Here is a 23,365-nt window from a genome sequence, read left to right on the forward strand (position 1 = left end):
ACAATTGCCTGTGAACCATTACATATTTTTGGCCTTATTGACAGCAGATTCACCTATAAGGTGTTATTTTATACTTTGGCATAGCTATGTTGTGCTGTAAAGAGTGCAAAGTTACAATGTGCAAGCAGGATAGAGTCGGGATTGGGTGCAGCCTAGTTTAATTTTCAGTGCTAAGGATGGGCAGTACTGTTACAAGAGCATTGTGTCTCTCCATCTTTTGGCCCCCAGAGAATGTCTCCTACTGTAGGTATCCTTGATAATGATGTTAGACAGGTACTCCCCACAGTACTTGATTGGTGCTCTGATGTTGGCAAAGGTGTGTATTAAACGAGCCTGGCAGGTCTCTCTATGACCACCCTTTGCTGATTGGCCATTATTTGTTAATACCACTAATAATCCTGAGAAATGTATTTATGCTGGCATATTTGGTCTATATTTGATTGCCTGTACAAACTTACTTCTGATCCTATAAACATTCTCTATGTCTACATTTTTCTAACGGAGCTTTGATTCAGATCTATACTGCCCAAGGTATTGGAGATGACATGTATGTTGAACTCATTCCTTTGTTATTGTTGTTAATGTCTTTTAAGTCTGTTTCATGTTATAAAATAAAAAGAACTCAATTAAAAAAAAGATGACAAAAATAAGATGACAGCATTTTTGTGTTAAATACAAAAAAAATCAAGTAGTATCAACTCTAAATGCAAAAACAACATGTTTCATTTTGTTTTTTTCAGGTGCAAATTTGCACTCTTCAGCTGGATTTGCTCCTAACTCAATGTAAATGCATTGACCATGCAAGTGTACAGCATTTAACACCGGAACTGTCTTATTTTGTGATAAATAAGTAGTTGGTGGTGAACAATTTGGTTCAAGAGGTTTTTTTAAAAAAACTAAAACTATCAGCTATCTCAGAAATGTACTGCAGTACCTTTTTATTGCATATCTGGGATACTTAATTAATGCAGATATTCTCCTAAAACATCAGGTTTCTTAGGATTATCCATAAAATATTCTAATAAATAGGCCCTTAAGACTGGGTACACACAAGAGCTATATCGGCACGATATGGCATTTCAAGGCTAATCGGAACTATGTATTGTGTGGATTGCACAGTGTGTACACCCGATTGCATGTTTCCGCGGGTTATATAGAACATTTGCTGGTTGGCTGTGCTGCACGGTCAATCAGAACACATCGTGTACGACCCCATGCTTCTGGATGTGGCCACTGAATGATTTATCACGCGGTCATGCGCTATGTCATTCAGTGTGTACGGGCAACCGCAATGTTGTACCGTCAGTCACCTCATCGGCCGGGAAATACATCGTTCTGATGTCTACCTGACCTAAGTAATATTTGCAAGCAATCATTTTAACATAAACAAAAACTTAAGTATAATGTTCAATTGAAATAATACTACTGGTGATAAAACAACAATAAATAGAGATTTCTTGCTAATATCTGTCGCATGTTGCCAAGAGAAGAAAATTAACAAGGTTTATAAACTGCCACCAGCAATCACTAAATCATCACACTTTTTTATTTTGAGATCAATTCTTGTTGCCATGCAACAAGCAGCATATATACAGTTTTATGGGTTTATAAAGCTTTTGTCTGGAACTACTTCATTACATGGATCCATGTCATGCTGATATTAGTGGGTTTGGCCTCTAATATCTATATATAACAATGTATGCATAAAACTCTAAACGTATTGACTCATTCGATATCAGTAAAAGCAAAATATTATGGAACAAAAGGGAGTAATTCATGGATTCATCTCTATCTATAGTTTTTAAGAGTAACTAACAGTTTTAGTCACTCATATTGTTAAAGACATAGCAATATAATTGGTTGAGTAATGCACTTGTTTAATTGTAAGATAGCTTGTTTATACCTAATGGTCCAGTACTGTTACATTAATCATAGGGGCCAATGAATAGCTGAACATACACCCATTTGCAGAGCGTATCGTGCATCAGTTTGCACCGCTGATGCTCTGAGTGTATAAATGTATGAGAGATGTATAGTTCAGGGGCATCTCCACTTGCAATGAGAATAGGCGTAGCTGGGCTCCTGCAATGAGGCGTGATCACGCCGGGAAAGTTTAAAGTTCCTAAACGATAGAATAATCTTGTAGAGAACAATTTTGAAATGAATTGCTCAAACTGTCACATACAGGAATATCTGTGGAAAATTACAGCTATTTACAGTCTGTCACAGATAATTTTGCTAATTGGGAATTGATGTGTGATTATGTAAATTTGAATATATTGATTGTATATTTTAAGGGACAGATGAAAGTTCTCTGTAGCACACACTGCTGCTAAAAGAGCAGGTTCATCATGAACTACAGTATAGTGTTTTATGGGATGAACATTGCTAGAAAGATGGCAGCATGCAGTAAACAATAATAGATAAACAGCACATGAATAAGTGTTAGTGATAATAATCAATACTGTAGATAAGGGTTGCAATTTAGTAAATCAACTGAGAATATAAAAATGGCACATTTTAGAGACCACGGTGGCTTGGTGAAAGAGGAAAACACTATCAACAAAATACACACATGTACAAACATAAGCAGTAGGAGTTGCTGAAATAAATGCACTGCAGGAGGGATAATGAGTCAGAGTATAACAATATGCACTTCAAAACATGGTAAAATTAAGTGCAGAGTATACTACTTCTATAGGCAACTGTTACTGTCCCAAAGGAAAGAGCAGGATGTTGCAAATGCAAAAAGCTGTAATGGATTTCAAAAATGTATAACAAACCCAAATGCAGGCATCCAGTAGTCAGCGCCAGGACCTGAGCATGCAGTGGAAGAAGGTATCTCTGTCAAGGTGGAATTTGCAAGTAGGATGAATGGGAAAATGACCTCTGCCATGCAACAAAGGCTCAGTCCTAGATGGAGCAGAGAACATTCATCTCTAGCACAGTAGAGATCAAAGGGTCTCCTTCTCCTCCTTTCAGTGTTCACATTTTGTCAGTGAGCACTTTATAAAAGATGTATAGTAAAACTGGATTTCCAACAGTATTTAAATGCCCCTCATTGCAGGGGAAGCAGCCAATAGATGTAATCCCTAACATGTATACAGGTGCTCTATATCGGTTATTGTTATTAAGGTTTTTTTAGGGACAGTTTGGCACAGACCATTTTACTGGCTTTAGGGTTTATGAGTAACTGTAACTACTGCATGTCTGCGAGAGCCCTACTTCTCTACTATTTGTCTCTCTTTGAAGCATGTAGTGAACAGTTTGTACTGTAAGTTGTTTCCTGAATAAATATAATATATTTAATAAAAAAAGATTTTTCTTACTTAGTTCCGGCTTTAAATATAATCTCACCCATAGTGTTATCAGCTAGTCTAACACACCCACTAAATGGAATACACTATATGAACAGTATTTTGATGAATACCTCTGTTTCTCTTCCCAAAATTTGAACTCCCTCAACTACAGGTATTCCCCAAGCATACATTTAATAATTGGTTATCTATTGCCCAACTATAAAATGTCTGCCCCTTTCAAAGTAACCCCTTCCATTATAGTAAAACTATTATTGGCTGCCATCTTTGTGGACTGTCCCTTCCTTGCCTCCTCTCCTCCCACCCTTTCCCTTCCCTCCTTGACCTCTCCCCCAACTCTGTTCCATCTCCCCTCTGCATGCCTCTCCCTCCTCACTTAATAAATGGCAATTTCTATATATAATATTGGTAACAGAAAATACTCCTCAAAACATTATTATAACACCCATGCACATTTAGTTATCCCAGCTCTAGAGATGTTAAATGACGACATCCCCTATTGCAGTCAGAGCTTTAGTTGCAGCTGTGTTGGTAAGTAATTGCTAGGGATCTGTATGTCTGGAGGTGTAAATACATGTGAAGTATAGACCACCTCGCATTGGTTTCATCCCAATTAGTGCAGGGGTGTATCTTCAAGTTAATACATTTTATTATCTGATGTCGTCCAAATCCATCCAGTGGAAGGACCAGAACAGGCTCCCTGGGTCAAAGTTCTGCCCGGCACACTCCACTGTGAGGTCCAACCAGACCCCAATCACTCCATCATGCATACCAGACCAATTGCCACCCCACTGTCTATTCCAAATCTATTCAGTGGAAGGTCCAGGACAGGCTCCCCGCTTCAAAGTTCTGCCCAGTGTACACAAACAGGAGGTCCGAACGGGACTTCAACCCCCTGGTATGTATTCTGGGATCCAATATTACAACTCTATGAAGTTTTTGACCAAATCCATCCAGAGTAAGGCTCAGAACAGGCTCCCCGGGTCCGAACAGGACCCTGGTCAAAGTTCTGCCCGGCGCACTCCACCAGGAGGTCCGACCGGGACCCCAACCACTCCATTAGGCATCCCAGACCAATTGCCACCCCGCTATGATGTTTTCATCTAAATCTATCCAGTGGAAGGCGAGGACAGGCTCCCCGGGTCAAAGTTCTGGCCAGTGCACACCGACAGGAGGTCCGACTGGGACCCTAACTCCCCTAAAATCTCTCAAGGAACCAACTGGATCACCTCGTATTGGTTTCATCCCAATCGATGCAGGGGTGTCTAAATGCATAACCGTACAGAGAAACAAACAAACAGACCAATTAATTTTATATATTAAGCTGGGTACACTCCTAAAAGATATATCTGCAGATGATGGTTGTTCATACACTGATCAACCATTATCTGTCATCTGGCTGCGGGTACCACTCCCCCAGCCTCTGCAGCAAGTGTACGGACGGTCGGCAGATCACCCGTACACACAGCACGATGGACAGATATGTTTGCATGACATATGACTGGTACACACTGGCCGATGGGCACGCGATATATAGGCCTCTTGATCAGCAGCATTAGATTTGTCACTGTCGCTGTGTTGCATTTTTGCGTTGTTGCTAAGTGGGCTAATAGCTTACTTTTTCGATACTAAATAACTATGTAAGATTTGGCAGCTTTACTTTGAGAGCTGTGGAAGATTTTCACCAACAAACAAACAAACAGAACAAACTTCTTCTTTTATATATATAGATATGGGCCCTGATTCAGAGCCGGACGCTCTGACCAGAGCGCTCGCTCTGAATCAGGGCCCACCTCCATTAAAATGGAGCATCCTCCTGGACGCTCGTATAGCTGTGGGTCACCACCCACAGCATATACGAGCGTCCAACAAGATGGTCGCGATGGTCTTGACCATCGCGACCATCGGACTTGCGAGTGAAACCCTGTGGTCGGGTTTCTCAACCGCAAGCCCAGGAGTGATTTTGGCTCTATCAGAGCCAAAATCACTCCCACTGACATCACTAGTGATGTCAGTGGGGCCGGCTTCAGACGGTAGGCGTTGCCATAGGAATGCCTCCATCTGGCAGGCACGGGGCGTGCCTGCCAGATGGAGGCATTCCTATGGGAACGCCTACCGTTCAATCAACATCAACAGCACGCCCCCTTTGATGCGAGACTCCGAGCGAAGGAAAGTCCTTCGCTCGCCGGGTCTCGTGCATGCGCACGACGGAGCCCCCTCCGTCGTGCGCATGCGCAGTGTTGAACATCGACCCACTTGCAAGCGTACTGCCGCTCGCGAGTGGGTCTGAATGACCCCCATAGATTGTTTCAATATAAACTGCAAGTAAACACTTTTTTTTGTCAGAACCCAACCTGCAAAGATGTGGGAGGCAATGGATAAAAGGGCTTGTCCAAATTTGACAAAACTACTCCTTTAATTTACACCCCCTATATTTCCGTTCCGTGGTGGTCTGTGATGTAAGATTCCCAGTAGAACTCCCACTGTATCTGTAAGGAAACGATGGTTCGTTGTGTTTGATAGCATGGCAGGGCTGTAAGAACTGGTGGATTGGTACCATCCTGTTCAAGCAGGTAGAACTGGTGTCTACTGTATTAGAGACACATGCTTAGATTGGTTGCAGCTTCTGACCAATCAGGAGCTGCACTCACAACATACAGTATCTGCACTGCAGCTGGACAGTTTGAAGCACTTGTACACTTGCATGCTAACTGTAATAATCTCCTCTCCACTTCCATGCTCCAGTACACAAAATGGATAAGAGAACATTTAACAGTACTAGTCATGCAAGCACTGACTCACATGCTGAACAGCCGAACAAGGGCTTCTTATTTCCAAGTGGAAACTGTTTTCACAGTAGGGGGGTATGCAAGTGGCCAGGTGATGGTTGCGATGGTCAAGACCATCGCGACCGTCGGGCTTGTGACGAGACCCTTACGGTAGGGTCTCGTGGCCACAAGCCCCAGTGGACTTCCTGCTCTAGTAGAGCAGGAAGTCCACCTACTGACATCACGAGTGATGTCAGTTGGACCGCCCACAAACAGCAGGCATTCCTGCAGGAACGCCTCCGTTTGCAGCGCCCCGTCTTCCAAACGGGGCGAGCTGTCGATCAACATCAACAGCCGCCCCTTTTGGATGCGAGCGCTGGAGCGAGTGCTTTTTGCGCTCGCCTTGGGGCTCGCTTTAGCGCACTGGCCCACCATTGACCCACTTGCGAAGAGGTTTGAATCAGGCCCACAGTACATACAGTCAGGTCCATAAATATTGGGACATTGACAGAATTTTCAGATTTTGGCCTCTATTCACCAACACAATGGTTTTGAAATGAAACAAACAAGATGTGCTTTAACTGCAGACTTTCAGATTTAATTTGAGGGTAATTACATCCAAATCGGGTGAACGGTGTAGGAATTACAACGGTTTCAATATGTGCCTCCCACTTTTAAGGGGCCAAAAGTAATGGGACTATCAACTCAAAAGCTATTTCATGGACAGGTGTGGGCTATTCCCTCGTTATTTCATTATCAATTAAGCAGGTAAAAGGTCTGGAGTTGATTCTAGGTGTGACATTTGCATTTGGAATCAGTTGCTGTCGACTCTCAATATGAGATCCAAAGAGCTGTCACTATCAGTGAAGCAAGCCAGCATTAGGCTGAAAAATCAAAACAAACCCATCAGAGAGATAGCAAAAACATTAGGTGTGGCCAAATCAACTGTTTGGAACATTCTTAAAAAGAAAGAATGCACCGGAGAGCTCAGCAACACCAAAAGACCCGGAAGACCACGGAAAACAACTGTGGTGGATGACAAAAGAATTATTTACCTGGTGAAGAAAAACCCCTTCACAACAGTTGGCCAAATCAAGAACACTCTCCAGGAGGTAGATGTATATGTGTCAAAGTCAACAATCAAGAGAAGACTTCACAAGAGTGAATATAGAGGTTTCACCACAAGATGCAAACCATTGGTGAGCCACAAAAACAGGAAGACCAGATTAGAGTTTGCCAAACAACATCTAAAAAAGCCATTACAGTTCTGGAACAACATCCTATTGACAGATGAGACAAAGATCAACTTGTACCAGAGTGATGGGAAGAGAAGAGAAGGAAAGGAACTGCTCATGATCCAAAACATACCACCTCATCAGTGAAGCATGGTGGTGGTAGTGTCATGGCGTGGGCATGTATGGCTGCCAGTGGACCTGGTTCCCTTGTATTTATTGATGATGCAACTGCTGACAAAAGCAGCAGAATAAATTCTGAAGTGTTTCGGGCAATATTATATGCTCATATTCAGTCAAATGCTTCAGAACTCATTGGACAGCGCTTCACAGTGCAGATGGACAATGACCCGGAGCATACTGCAAAAGCAACCAAAGAGTTTTTTAAGGCTAAAAAGTGGAATGTTATGCAATGGCCAAGTCAATCCCCTGACCTGAATCCGATAGAGCATGCATTTCACTTGATGAAGACAAAACTGAAGGGAAAATGCCCCAAGAACAAGCAGGAACTGAAGACATTTGCAGTAGAGGCCTGGCAGAGCATCACCAGGGATGAAACCCATCGTCTGGTGATGTCTATGCGTTCCAGACTTCAGGCTATAATTGCCTGCAAAGGATTTGCAACAAAGTATTAAAAAGTGAAAGTTAGATTTAGGATTGTTTAGTTTGTCCCATTAGTTTTGGCCCCTTAAAAAGTGGGAGGCACATATAGAAACCGTTGTAATTTCTACACCATTCACCTGATTTGGATGTAATTACCCTCAAATTAAATCTCAAAGTCTGAAGTTAAAGCACATCTTGTTTGTTTCATTTCAAAGCTTGTGGTGGTGAATAGAGACCAAAATATGAAAATTCTGTCAATGTCCCAATATTTATGGACCTGACTGTAAGTAGAAACAGAATTAGCAAATCAAGAAATCAAGTAACTTACAGTAAAAATCATTGCAGTACAAGGACATGGTTTATAAACATTGCTGCATTAGTGGTCATAAAACTCAAATAAGCAGGAAGCGACAGAAACCAAAAGGTAGTTGCCGTGGGGAGTATGGAGTAGGTGATAGTACAAGTAAGGGGTGGAAAAGCACATGAGGGAAGAGGGCCCTGCTCATATGAGCTTACATTCTAAATTACATTACTACATGCAATTATGCATAGTGGAGGGAGTAGGGGCAGGAGGAAGTCATTTGTATCAGGGGGCAATAGCCATGAAAATTTTTTTCCTTTGGCATTGAAATATGAGTCTCAAATGTAATTATACTAGCTCTTCATACTGTGATATTGTAGGAACTGGCTTGTGCTTACAATTTTGGCAATCAAATATATTACTTTGTAAATTACTGTGAATTACTTTTTGTTATAAACAAATGCCTTAATAATTTAATTTTTGACATAATGTCTGCAAAGTGAGCTTCCAGTTTATTATGCTGTCTTGAAAAGGGCAATTTAATAAAGTATCAGTACACATATTTAATTGCAAAATAGTTATTGACAATGCCTTAAATAGTTGTATATTTGCCAAATGTAGCTAATGGAAGTAGAATTGCCACTTAATGTCTTAACTTGCACTGATAGGAAGTAAATTGTCTCTGGCATATCTTTGGTTTTTTGAGAATATATTTAACTGATGTTTGGAGCCAGATTAATCTAGAGATGCTCTTGGCTCATCGTTGATGAGCAAAATTAATACAATCATACAAAGACCCATGCCACCCTTTCTTATCCTCTCCTAAGTCTGTGCCAGCCTCTCTCCCCTTCCCTTGTGTGTACCCCCCTATATTCCTTTTCAATGTCGGTGCCAGCCTCTCTACCAATCGTTCTACCCATAAATGCTAGTTTATATACTCTTCACCTGTCTATGCCAGCTTGACTCTCAGGGCCTAATTCAGCAAGGATCGTAATTGCAAAGCTACACACAGATCCTTGCAGATATAGTAATGCAGCAGGAGGCATCACGCCCCCTGTGCATTACTTATCCGAGCTGCGTTATCCAATGCATCATCGGATAATCTGCGAAACATCGGCCGGCTAAGGTGACCCATGGGGTCACGCAGCTGGCCGCCGCAGTTGAGAGAAAGAGGCCAGGAAATCTCCATCAGCCGACGGAGATCCTGACCTCTTCGCCCCCCTCCAACGGCGGTGACACGTCTCCGTTTCAGGAAATGGATGCCATCGCCTCCCTGCCCACAAACGGCAGCAGACTGTCAATTACTGACAGTCTGCTGCCAGTCTGCGAGCAGGATCGCACACCCGTTCTCCACATGCGCAGAATGGGTCATTCTCCTGTGCATATTCCCGAGCATCGGGAATCTGCATTCAACAGTGCACTAGTGTGCACTGTTGAATCAGGTCCTCATTTCTATGTTTATGCCGGTCACTCTTTCCATCTGGGTCATTTTCTTTCCCCTTCTATTGTCTCTGTCTCCCCCTGCCCTTCCTCTCAATCTCCTCTTTCTTTGTCTGTGTTCTTTTCTCTTTCTCCATTTGTGTGCCTGCCTCTAACTGTGTGTGTGCACCTCTGTCTCCTCATCTGGCTCTCTATCACTCTTTTGATATGACTGCCCATCTGGCAGTTTTGGCAAATTCCAGAAAGGCTGCCGTGGGAGGGGAGTGGCAGCAGTGTGTATAGGCAGTGCTGTGGCTGCCAGATTGAAGGAGACTGCATGCCACCTGCCGTAGCTGTACATCCAACATCAATAGATGTGGCTGGCATGCGACACTAGACACTAATGGTGGGTACACACTGGGCGATATTACTGAGCGACTGCACGATTACGACATCGTAATCGTGCAGTTGCTCAGTAATCGTGCACAAATCGTGCACTTTCATGTCGGAAACGACCAGCGATGCGCACTCCCGCTGGTCGTTTCCGACATTGTCCATCGCCTGAACATGCAGCACAATCTGACAATAACGACAGATTGGCATGTTCAGGAATGAGGGACAGTGCCTGCACTGAACGACTGATCGTTCAGTGCAGACACTACAGGGGATCAGGAACGACGGTACGATTACGATTACGGTACTGTCTTTCCTGATCGCCTAGTGTGTACGTACCTTTAGCCCGCCTTCCTCAGTCCCCCTTCCATTGTGCTGGCAGGAATGAGACAATGTGGTGACATCATCCTGTGTCTGTCTCTCTTGCCACATAAAGAGCCCAAAGCCGCCGTGAAAGGATAAGACCCACGCGGGCGGACTCCGAAGGCCCATATCAGTGACAGGGAGCAAGTGATGATGGAGGAGTGTGAGGGATATGGTCTGAGAGGGAGAGCTGTGTGAGGGATATGGTTTCAGGGGGAGAGCTGTGTTAGGGATATGGTTTAGGGGGAGAGCTGTGTGGCACAATGTGTTATAAGGGACATTACTGTATTTCATAATGTGTTATAGGGGCATTACTGTGTGGCAAGTATAAAGGGCACAACTACTGCATGGCATAATGTGTTATAAGGCACAGCTACTGCATGGCATAATGTGTTATAAGGCACACTACTGTGTGGCATAATGCTTATAATGAGTACTACTGTACTGTGTGGCATAATGTGAATGGGCTCTACTGTGCGGTGTAATGTGACTATGGTACACTACTGTTCGGTGTAATGTGACAAATGGACACTACTGTGAGGTGTTATGTGATCAAGGGGCATTACTTTATGGCATAATTTGAATTGGGGCTACTATTGTGTGGTCACTCCCCTTCCCAGCAAGACCACACCTGTCTTTTTTATTCAATTGTGGATGGTGGCACCATTGCTCTATATGTACAGGGCAGAAAAATGTGTAGTTACGGCTCTGCTTTGGTGTGTACAGAAGTATCCTCCTCTTTGTTCAGAACCCCCTGCCCTAAAAAAATCCTGCAGTGAACACTATCTAATCCTGTACAACTGCTAAACTAGGGCTTGGTCAATTGGGAAATGCCTCCATTTTCTTTCGTGTGTGACCTACCCCAATGAAGTGCCAGTTTTATCTAACAGAACCAACCAAATAACAAATGTCTGACTATGGCACATGTTTGAGTCCCATGTAGAATATGTTCTGTTGTGTGTATTTTAATGCAGAGTATGATGTATGCTTGTATGTTGTTCTAATAATTATATTTGTAAGAGCATAAACTAAGAAGTGGGAGGAGTCATTATAGTAAGGGGAGGAGCCTATGCCAGGAGCCAGATGCTGACCCGAGGTGGGCCTGTGTGTTTTAAAAGCCAGGGCCTATTTTAGTCCCAGTCCACCCCTGATTGTGGGTGTCTTTTCTTTACCGCTTTTATCATATTCTATCATCCCATGTCTTCTACCATTTGCCTCAACTCACCATTTTTTCTCTGTTCCATTCACAACCAAATTTTTTATGAATTCTTCCAAGTTGCCCATCTTCATTCATTTCTCCCATCATCTCTCGTTATCCTCCTTATCTTTCCTCCTTTTTCATCATGGCATGTGCTTGCTCTGGGTGCCAGGGCTCCATGCTGCACCTCTGTGTACAGGTTTTATAGCAAAAATGAACTTTTAAGCTATATTTTTGAAACTGCATATAGCCAATCACATTCTCTAATTCTCTGATTACATGGCACACAGCATACAGGGCAGGTGGAGAAGTCTGATGGCATATAAGGGGCATGTGGAGGGGTCTGAGTTTAACTATATTTTATCTGGCACATTCAGGAATACCCAGGGGTGCCGAGAGGGGAAAGGAGCGGGTACTAATTACCGGGGCCTGGGCTTGCTGGAGAGGCCTGGCCGGCGCCCTGGTCTGGCCCGGACCCTCCCCCCATTTACTTCATAGCAGCCCAACACATGCTGCTGTGTGCTGGCTGCAGTGGAAGAATGCTCGCAGCTGCTGAGCAGTAGCCGCAGCAGCCGCAGCAGTCTCCTATATCTGGAGGGGAGTGATCACACTGATCACTTTGCACCGGGCTGGGGGGGTCACGGCATGCCCCTCCCTGTCCGAAGGGGGTGTGGACACTCCTCCCTGTGATTAGGCCAAGCCCCCTTCCCCAGGAACGGCGCGGCTCTCAGCGCCCCTGGTAATACTGCCCGGGTATGTTGCCCACCCCAGGCTTTGAAGGGAGCTAGTTTATCCAGTAGTCAATTAAAAAAAAAAGCATGTGTCTCTCACCAAGCTTTGGGAAACCATTCAAAAGTTTGCTATGGGGCACACAAAGTTCTAGCTACACCCATGATGCCCCTTATATGCGAGAATCTGAAGTCACGTGGATCTCCATGCATGTGTGGTCACAATTTAGAGACTAATGAGTGGCAACCAGGTGGAGTGTATTACGTATTGTTATCTGAGACTTTTCAGTTGCAGATTTGCTACCTAACATGGGGCTGTTGGTATTCCAGATACTGCTCGCAAACACAATGGGCAGGATAGGATCATGGGCATGAACAGGGTCTTGATAATTGGTATGCGGGACTAACTTTCAACCCCCCCCCACACACACACCTTTCACAGACAGCTCACCTGATCTACACGTTGTCTTCTTGTCCTGGTTAGGACTCCCCTGTGCTGCTCCTGTGACTTCTTCCCTGCTGGGTACTCTGATGTCTCCACAATCAGACACTGCGAATTCTGGAATGGCTGCTACACTTTCTGTGTTGGGCATTACTCCTGTGAGATCCTCTTCTGACTCATGGATCCACATGGGATGCAGAGGCACTGGTAGTGAGGGTCAGGGGTAAAAGTACAGTTGGTGAAGTGGACAGAGCGAGGCACAAGTGGGGAGGCATTCTGAGGAACGGGTAAGGAGGAGCAGAGGTACAAGTGGGGAGGGAGACAGAGGTACTGATGGGGAGGGGACAGAGGTACCAGTGGGGAAAGAGGTAGAGGTGCAGATGGGAATGGGGCAGAGGTACAAGTGAGAAGGGGGACAGAAGCACTGGTGAGAGGGGGTGTAGGCAACAGTGGGGAAGGAAGCAGAGCTAAAGGTGGGGAGGGAGCAGAGGCACTGGTGATAACAAAGAGGGCTGTGGAAGAGATTTTAATGGGGCAGTGGTGGCATGACGATCGTGGCCACACATAGCCAGCTACATCTCATCCATATCTAATACTTACACTGGGAGTGCAATTATGTGTGTGCAGGTGTCGATATTGCACAGTTAAATAGGCACACACTAACGGATGACTTAAACTGTGAACAGCCCAGATACTTAACCAGTGTTGTTGGTATATTGATTGGTATAGCAGGTACAGCCATACTCACTGTTACATGTACACTGGTACTGGAGCAGAGCTTGAGCATACCAGGGTTCTATACAGCTCACCAGCCGATGAGTGTATGTTGCTAACTGTCAGAACCCAAACAGTATCCCTGTTTAAAGATAAACTACACTTGCCAAGGTTCCGTTGTGGTTGCTTGAGTATCCTTCTGGGCTGCTGGCATGTATCGCATGGAGTATACAGAGAATTAAAGTGATCCTCTATTCCTTGGGCATCGTCTGCTTGCTGGGGTCTGTGATTACTTGGTTTTCTAAACCTGGTTCTGTCTGGGTCACATGCTTTAACACTTCCAATGGATTTCATGTATCTGGTATGAGTCTGTTACTAACTGAGCATTGTTGTCTGTGCAACGTTACCTTCAGGTTCTTCCTTGGACTCCTGCCAGATACTCGCTGTACTTGATATATGCTATGGACTCTCTTTGCCCGGTTCTGCTACAGATGCTTGACAGCACTACAGATCCCAGCACTGCTACTGAACTCTCTGCTGCAATACTAAACCTAACTCTGCTGGTATTCTCTGCAGTACTACTAGCCTAGCTTTGCTGCCGTTTCATGATCTCTTCATGTTTACCTTCAACTAACAGTTGTCAACTGCATCATAAAAGTTTCTTCACTTCGGACCTCTGCCTCATCTCAGGGCTCAACCCTGCACCTCTTCACTCCAGCCCTCTGCCTCATCTCAGGGCTCAACCCTGCACCTCTTCACACCGGACCTCCATCACGTCTTGGGGATCCAACCCATACCGGATCTTCACTGCACTTCAGGGCTCAACCCTGCACCTTTCCACACCGGACCTCCATCACGTTTTGGGGTTCAACCCCATCACCTCCTCATACCAGATCTCCTTTGCACCTTGGGGCTCAACTCCATACCAGTTTTCAGTCATGTCCTGGAGCTCAACCCCGCACCCCTCCATACCGGATTTTCAGTTACCTCTCGGGGCTCAACCCCGCACTACTTCATACCGGATCTTTGTCACATCTAGGGGCACAGCCCCATACCGGATCTTCATCACCTCACGGAGTTCAACTCCGCACCTGTTAGTTGGTATGATAGGAACTTTCTGCTATATGAACTTTAGTTGTTGCGTGGCTATCCTGACACCTGCTTGTTGTGATAATCTGAACTTTGCTTTATGGAGACTTTATGCTTAAGTATCTAGAACTTTTCAGCACAGTCTTATCTTTGAATAAATCTTGTTTACTTTTAACATTGTGTGCCGGTGCTATTTCATGAGAAGGTCATTCCTTAAACCCCCTCACTTTGTACCATCTGTTAAGCCTATTTCTCCTCAGGAGTCTCAAGAGTCTGTAGCCGTGACAGTATCTTATATGAACTCAGTAGTAGACTTCTGTCTCCCACCCTTTCACTCTCACAGTACTAAGTGAAGATAGCTGTAGTCTCATGTACAGGAGCACATCATGTTGGAGGTCAAACATTCTTGCAGACTCTGGGCCCAGTTCCCAGAATGTATGCACAGTGAGGACACAATGCAGAAGCATACTGCTTTCTTACACCTGGGAGGTGCCCAGCAAAAAAGCATCAGGCAGGGAGAGAAGCTGGGCAGTGATGTGCGGTCAGGTGAGGCAGGTGAGGCAGAGCCTTTCTTGTCATACTTAGGCATACTACAGAGTTTTGACTATAAAAATTATAAGAAAAATGTAAAATAAAATATAAAAATTATCTTCTTTATATTATTCTAATAATTTTTATAGTCAAAACTCTGGAGTAAAAAGTGTATGGCAGGTGAGGCACTGTCTCCCCTGTCTATCTATTCCGCACATCTCTGATCAAAACACATCAAATTTCCAGCACTATATACTGCTGCACCTTTGTATAATGCCCTCATGAACCCTCGGGTTCATATATGTATCTGTAAATCTGCTCTGATACCAGCCAGTGCCTCCCCAGCCATTTACCTTACTTCACGTCACTGGAGCAGGGGTATGTTGTGTTGTGTTGCTACAGTGCATACTACCTCTATGGCAAAAAGCAGTATCTCACACTCATTCAAAAGTCATGTGACATGTGCCACAGTGATCCTTGCAGGTGGCGTCAAAGTCTGTTTGACACCACCTGCAAGGATTCCTGCGATGAGAGTTGCGTGAGTTTTGAGTGATACACACACTGTGTGTGGTCTGCTCGGTTAGTCAGAACGGCGCTCCCCCGACGCCCATGCTCATGCTGAAGTTAATATCTTCACTGCACATGGATGGATTCTTTTTTAAATGCTGGGAGATGAAACAGGTTAGAATGGTTGCATTAGGGTGCATTTGTGTCATGGAAAGCCCAGCTGGCTGCAATCGCATGCAACCATGGTAGTTAAATGGTTAAACAGAACTCTCTAGGTCCTGTCATATTGCAGAATTTAGTGTCCCTTTCATCCTCTCTTCTGTGAAATCATGGTAATCATAATTCTATGTTACACATTACTCTAATTTAGTAATTAGACTTTTCTCCCAGAAGTTAAAGTTTAGCCTTATCTTGGAAATTACATTTACGTCTATACAATTCCAAATGGTAATTATATGCAACATATCCAAAAAAATACTGCATTATTACAAAAGTGATCTTACATACATTATTATTGATATTTTGTTACAAAATAATAATTAGCAATACAGGAAATAAATGAAGGCTATTAATTTACTGCTGCAAATACACACACACTGTGGGGCTCATGTACAGTTGGATGTGAGGCTGTTTGTGTGCGTGCATGTGTGTGTGTGTGTGTGTGTGTGTGTGTGTGTGTGTGTGTTTGTTTGTAAAAAATGCATCTCCATACTTTGCCTGTGCATCATATGCGTATGACTGTATGGAGATTTGCTTGGATCTTATTCTAGCTATTCCTTACGCATGTAATGGTAGAAAAGGTGAGGCACAGTCAAGATTCCAGAGGAGAGAATAGTCTGAGGGGGCATTGTGAATAAAAAAGGAAAAGCTGCCCTGTAGAGGAGAACTGTCAGGAGAGTAAAGGTGATTGGGGAGAAGAGAACTGTAATAAAGAGAACTGTCATAGGTAGGGGATCCATCATTGAGGAGGAGAGTGCCATAACACTCTATAGATAAGGCTAGACATTGAGAGGAGAACTGTCATAGAGAGGGAACCCATTATAGAGGAGAGTGCCATGCACTCTACTCTATAGATAAGGCTAGACATTGAGAGGAGAACTGTCATAGAGAGGGAACCTGTTATAGAGGAGAGTGCCATGCACTCTACTCTATAGATAAGGCTAGACATTGAGAGGAGAACTGTCATAGAGAGCAAACCCGTTATAGAGGAGAGTGCCATGCACTCTACTCTATAGATAAGGCTAGACATTGAGAGGAGAACTGTCATAGAGAGGGAACCCATTATACAGAGCTCCATAGCATAGCAATTATTTGCCCAATATAGTGGGCAGAGGAAATCCAGATCCCGTTCAGGTGACAGATCTGTTCCAGGCACCCAGAATAAGTCCAGGAGGTAAATTTACAAAAGGTTGGTTTGGGTCCTAAACCAAAACCTCACAGACAATGGTGGATTTCACTATTGTTTAGAACTTTTAATATGGGCAATTTGTCATCTGTTAGGTTTCAGCTGGAGCTGGAGGGCACGAGCAAAGAAATGTGCCAGAAAATGCCAGAGCCACACACGCATAGAGAGGGAGATGTGGCATGTGACATTATATAAGGAAGGAAGAAACCAAGACCATTGGATGATTCGTCGTCAGGTGCCTGTATTATTATTATTATTATTATTATCATTATTATCCTTTATTTATATGATGCCACAAGTGTTCCGCAGCGCCTTACAAAGTACATAGACAAATAAGTGAACAAACAACAAGAGACTTACAGTACAATACAAGGCAGGACAAGGTTTATATACATAACTGCATTAGTGATCATAATCTGCCTATAGTGAGAGATGAAGCCATACTCTCGCATGGAGAGTATGGCTTCTAGTGGGCTGGATTGGAGGAGGAGACAGAAGGAGTCAGGAGGAAGTAACCAATCCTCCACATAAAGAAGCAGTGAAGGGATGGGCAGAGGCGGACAAAGAGACTTACCTCAAGAGGAAGCAAGAAGGGATAAGCTGTCCGTGAGGAGGTCCAGGTGCTGAGCAAAGGTTCAGCTGGGAGCCGCGATATTGTTGAAAGGGCCAGAGTTGAGAAGAAAAAGGGGGACATCCCAAGGCTAGAACAGCTCAGCTTCAAGCCAGGGATGCCAAGCCCTGGACTATCGGTGTGAGGAGAAGAGCCAAAGCCATGTCCCCTCCACAGATATTTGAGGGGCAGAGATGAGTCAGCTGGTGCAGACAACATAAAAGAAAATCTTTCCTAAACATAAAAGAAGTGCCTGTGCCAACATGACAGAAAAGCCTACCTGAGCCATTTTTGGAATCATAGACAGTGCTGCAGTGCGCCTATTTTAAGCATCATGATTTAGACTATCCTAATTGAAATGGTTTGCACATGCAAACACGCCACTGATTTGGTAGTCTATTCATTTCATGTAATGTGTTGCAATTTTGGTGTGAGATTGGTCCAACACGATTCTTAGTAAATTTATGATTTGCATCGATGACAATATTAATCAAATGATATTTGGTCCCATGGTGATATGCCACGATTTGGAGAGCTAAGTCATGCTTGACATGCGATAACCATGTGTGTTATCCGTTAGTAAATTCACAATTTGCAAACTCACACCTTTATCACTGAATATCAACAAATCACACCAAAACAATTCTTAGTAACTTTCCCCCAACAATTCATCTAATCAACTGAACCAATACAATTGTCACCTGTGGGGAGTAAAGAGGATTAATCCTATACACACAGTATACTTAGAGCTTGGATGAACCTGCTCGTAGAATATGGATGAAAGGTGAGAATAGCATTGTTAAAAAAATAGACAAATTGCAATGCCAACGAGTTACTATGATACCTAGTGATAGGATCACACACACAGATAATAGCAACTCTAGTGCCAAATTCCTTGCCTAGTAGTCAATTTGCTGTGTATTTTAACTTACTAAGGGCCATATTCAGTTAGCCGCGATAAGTCCGAATCCGCAGAAAAGTATCGCGGATGACGTCATTTTGCCAGCGGAAGCTTATCCCCGTATTCAAATCCAAAGACTTTTCGCCAGTGCGGAAAGTCAATGCATTGGAATAGGCGAACAAGATTTGCCTATGAATAGCAGTTGAAAAAAAGTGCAGAATTGGGGTTTTGGGGTGCAAACTTCGGAAAACCCCCCTGCACCCTTGGGACAGTCTCCCAAAGGCAAACTGCATCAAAAAAGATTACAAAATTCTTTAGATCACCCCAAAAAACGACTTTCATTTTGGGGGTGAAATAGTCCAAAGTTGGGGGACAAACTTAAAAAGTAACGAAATAGACTCCAGGGGGGGTCCCCAAGTATGCCCCAGGTGTTTTTAAGTTTGCAGGTGCTTGCGGAAGGTCAATTTTTAAAGTTTTTAAAACTTCACTTTAGCAACTTTAAAATATGCTAGCACCCATTTTCATGTACCCCAAATTTGCTGGGACTACTTATTTTCACCAAAAAAACCTTCTAAATGCTATTCTTCACCACTTATGCAAAGATGCTAAATAGCAGCTATTGAGATCAATTAAGTACCCCAAATACCTTCAGCAGGACTATTCAGGGGGATCTATAGTGATCCCCAATGTCAGTGCATCTTTTGGGGGGTGTCAGGCTGATTTCCCCAAAGCTGACAGCACTTTTCGCATGTTACAGTTTCGCCGGGTCCCGTTTTCGATGATCTTTAATTGAATACGGAGATAGGCGGGGCCGAGGGCGATACTTTTCCGCATTGAAAACCAGCGTGGACGGTGAAAAGTGCAGCATGCGAAAAGTCTGGGACTTTTCGTGGCTAATTGAATACGGCCCTGTATGTTAAATACCATCAGTCACTAACATCAAAGGGGATAGAGCCATGCCCTTAACAATGAACTATACTATAACACTGTTACAAACCTGGGTTGCAGCTATCACTAAGGGCCTGATTCAAAGGTGCATGCTAAGTGCATGCAATGACAATGATCACGTAAATGAGCGATTATCTGCCACTGCGTATGCGCAAAATATTCTGAAAACCTCATATGGCGCATGTGTTACCCTGAGCATTCGCACAAATGTGCTGTTGCATAGGGACCGCTAGTATCAGAAATGGCAAGGTAAAACCATGGGTGTTCCTGGATGGTAACTGGGAGGTGGGGTAAAGTGAACGGAAACAAATCTGTCACATGGGTTTGTGTTGCAGGCCTTGTTTTGACACTGTACCTGCAATAGCGTTGGTGCAAGTGTCGCTGATGCACGTGATGGTGCGCCTATGGTAGATTGCTCAGAACCACCAGCACTGTTACAGCATACACGGGCTGTATAAGTGGGCGTCTCAGGGCTTGCACATTCCTGCGCAGGCTAGAATACAAGGAGAAGGCTTAAACTAGTATTTGAATATTATTGCCGATACGGCTCTGCAAAAAGATGCAGCAGCGGTGGCGACTGGGTGCACCTCTAAATGTGCACCAACAATTCATTGGTCATTTAAAGCTTAAAAAATATAATTATTGCTAAAGATGATAATAACAATTCATTTATAATATTATAAGGACTTAATTGCTGTTTTTTATATACAGCGTGGCCATAACTGAACTTCACCTATTCAGAGCTGTCTTTAGCTTGATCTAATACTCAGAATGTCACCACATTTGATGGGGAGACTAATTAGGACATGAGAAGCAGGATTCCGTGCAAAAAAAAAAAAATTAGTGCAAGAAGTCGCCAATAGGGGGAATATGGCGTTGTACAATGTGTAAATACAGTGAAAATGGACAGGCAAATGAATAACAAGACTAAACTGTAATGAATGATTACCTTTATTGTGTTACATTAATAATTTTTGCACAATTTTTTTTCCACTGTATCTTGCTTCCCATGTCCTAATTAGTCTCTCTACCAAGTTGAGAAACCGAAAGATTAAATAAGAAAAGAGGTGTTTTAAACCTCTAGGATGGGGGCCGGCATGTATGCAAATTACTTGTGGTAGTTAGCCTATGGCAGTCAGGGGCAGGTTTGCAACAGGAACTTTATATAATGGGCTTGAAGTGTGGGCCAAACCCTCTTTGTTCCAGATTCCGGTCAGTAACAGAGTTTGTCAGTGTACAGTTAATACTAATTACATTGGTGCTTTCCTTTTGCTTGATTTTCCTTACTGTTACATATCTCTCCCTATTTATCCCTCTCCATATTCTTCTTTTATTTTCCTCACATTCTTCTTTCCCTCCCTTTCCTGGACTGTCCATTTCGCTGTATTATTATCCCTGTTGCTGGCCACATCCCTCTCACCTCTTACCATGCGTCCCCGCCGCTCTGTGCCCCTTCCTGCCCGTTTTATCCATCCTGAGGATGACCAAGGCCCATCCCGGCGTTGTGGAGCGGCTCCTGCTGCGGATGCCGCTGCTGCTGCTCATGGCGCCGCTTTGGTGATGTCGCGGGACCTGCTCCAGCGTAGGAGGGCGGCCTCTGCCGTGGACGTGATGGATGCAGCTCCCGGCGCTGTTGTTGCCAGGGACTGGCGTAGCTGGATGGCCCCTGAGGTTGATGCAGCGGCTGCTGCTCCTGGCGGCGCTCTTGCACTGTTGCGGGTCCCGTGCCGGCATGGGGGAGTGGCCTGGGGGATGCTGTTCCCGGCGCTGTGGTATCCGGGGCTCGGCGTCGCGCAGTGGCCCCTGCCGCTGATGGGGGTGTTGCCCCTGACGCCGCTGCGGCTGGAGAGAGGAGTTCGAGCCGGCGTCCGGCTCAGCTGAGCCCGGGCCCGGCTGTGGCTCCTTCTCATAGTCGCGGACGGGAGCGCGCCACGTCAGCTGTATGCGGGCATGTGCTCCCATCTCACACTCGGGCCATAACCTCTGGTAAAAGGAGTAGGTCCCGGCGGGGGCACAGAGCTCCATCTAGGGCACAGCAGGGCTCTGCTTTACCTAGGGCCCTTCCTGTTCCCCGCTCGCAGCGGGGCGCCCGCAATGTTAGTGAGCGGGGGGCGGGGCTTAGTAAAGGGGGCAGCCATCTTGCGGCCAGCTTGTCCCAGGCTCCTAGTGCTGGTAGCATGGCACAAACCCAGTCAGCCCCTGCAGTTTTGCCTGTTGCTGCCCCTCCCTCCACTGCTGTGCAGCCAGAACCCTCAGCCATTACTTTTGCCTTGTCTACTCTGGCTGCTGTCTTTGCTCCATTTTTAGCAGCTCCGCCTGCAGGCCCTTTGCCTAACCAAACTTTCGCGCCCGCTAACGCTAACTCTGCGAGAGTCGGAGATTGAGCAATTGGTACAGGCATTGAGGGTTATCTCTCCTAGTTTGGCCCCGCAAAGTTTAGGGACTACCGCACCTTCCCTACCACTGAGTCAAGGTTTGGGTCAGAGCAGTGCGGATGTTGGGTCGCTTGCCGCAGAGGCGGCAGCGGGTGTCCTTTCTTCTTTTTCAGATGACGATCTCGAGGAAGGGGACTTTGTTGACGTAGACGTCGGGGAGGGGCCGTCCAGATTTTCCTCTGATACTGTGACATCGGAGAGTTCAGGTGGGTCTTCCTCAGACTCTAGTTCTTTGACATCTTCTTTTGCTTCCTCTATCTCTAACGCGGACAGCGCTTGCAGAGCTCAAAAGCGAGCGATGAAATATGCAAACTTGGAAGCAAGGCGGCGCTCGAGGCGTAGGTATCGCACCCCTAAGCGTAAGAATATAGAGAAAGGGTAGGAGGGTGCCGCAGGCGTACACTACGACAACACCACAGTTTTGCGAGGTTTAAGGGCGACTTGCCACGCTAAGATCTGCAAGGGAGACTATGTGGATATCTTTGCTCTTACAGAGAAAGCTAAGAAGGCATTTAAGGCAGCCAGGGCAAAAGGCGGTATAGTTCTAGAGGCGTTCAAATATTACAATAATTGGTTGGCCGGTTTTTGCATTTTCTCAGCTTATTTGGAGACGCGTCAAGGTGAGCACCTGAACGTCATTAGATATCTGCATTTAATTCACAGCATGCAGTTATCCGCCAGGGGCATGGCTTGGCACACTTACAACGAAGAATTTCGTCGCAAGCAGGATGGCAGACAGGTTGTGGATCTAGGGAGGAAGGACGTGGAGGTGTGGCTGGAGGTCACGCAGCCTTTGTGTCCTTCGTATGAGGGGTACAACGCGAGCAAAAATCTAGTTTGGTTCGTCAGGGCCAACAGCAGGCGTCTGGAGGGAAATGCTTCGCGTTTAATAATGCCTCCTGTACACAGGGACGAAAATGTCATTTTCGTCACCTCTGCTTGCGATGCGGTGGTAACCACCCAGCTGCCAAGTGTTTCAAAGCGGGTTCCCAGCAGCCGCCTGCTCAGCCACCGAAAGGCGCTAGTGCTAAGTAAAGCTCCATCCCCTGTCCGTGTCACCGCGTTAGCAAAATGGTTGAGTTGGTACCCGGTCCTGCAGGACGCAGAAATTTTGTTAAACGGTTTCAGTTTGGGTTTTTGTTTACCTATTTGCAGGGATGTTGACAGAGGCTCGCCTAGGAATTTGAATTTGAAGTCTGCGTTTGAGTTGCCTCACATTCTTAGGAAGAAAGTCGATGGCGAAGTTAGCTTAGGGCGCATGGCGGGTCCTTTTGCAGAAACCCCCATTAGGGATCTTGTGATTTCCCCGGTGGGCGTGGTTCCCAAGAAGATTCCAGGAAAATACAGGCTCATTCAGCATCTGTCTTATCCGCCAGGCTCGTCAGTAAATGATGCTATACCAGTTGAGGATTCCTCGGTAGTGTACCAGTCGTTTGATGATGCTTTGGACATGGTTATGGT

General features: G+C 44.9%; 1 protein-coding gene across 1 annotated transcript in view; it reads left to right on the plus strand.

The window, feature by feature from the left end:
* LOC148539663 (uncharacterized) overlaps positions 1-23,365 on the plus strand; it is a 130,772-nt gene that overhangs the window by 105,358 nt on the left and 2,049 nt on the right. The window contains exons 2-3 of the mRNA XM_088450986.1: positions 21,777-22,110; positions 22,399-22,524. Coding sequence (XP_088307112.1) covers positions 21,777-22,110; positions 22,399-22,524 — 460 coding nt within the window. The remainder of the gene's footprint in view (positions 1-21,776; positions 22,111-22,398; positions 22,525-23,365) is intronic.

This window comes from Taudactylus pleione, unplaced genomic scaffold (genome assembly GCF_031769625.1).
Source record: "Taudactylus pleione unplaced genomic scaffold, aTauple2 ptg000022l, whole genome shotgun sequence".
Taxonomy (NCBI): Eukaryota; Metazoa; Chordata; class Amphibia; order Anura; family Myobatrachidae; genus Taudactylus; species Taudactylus pleione.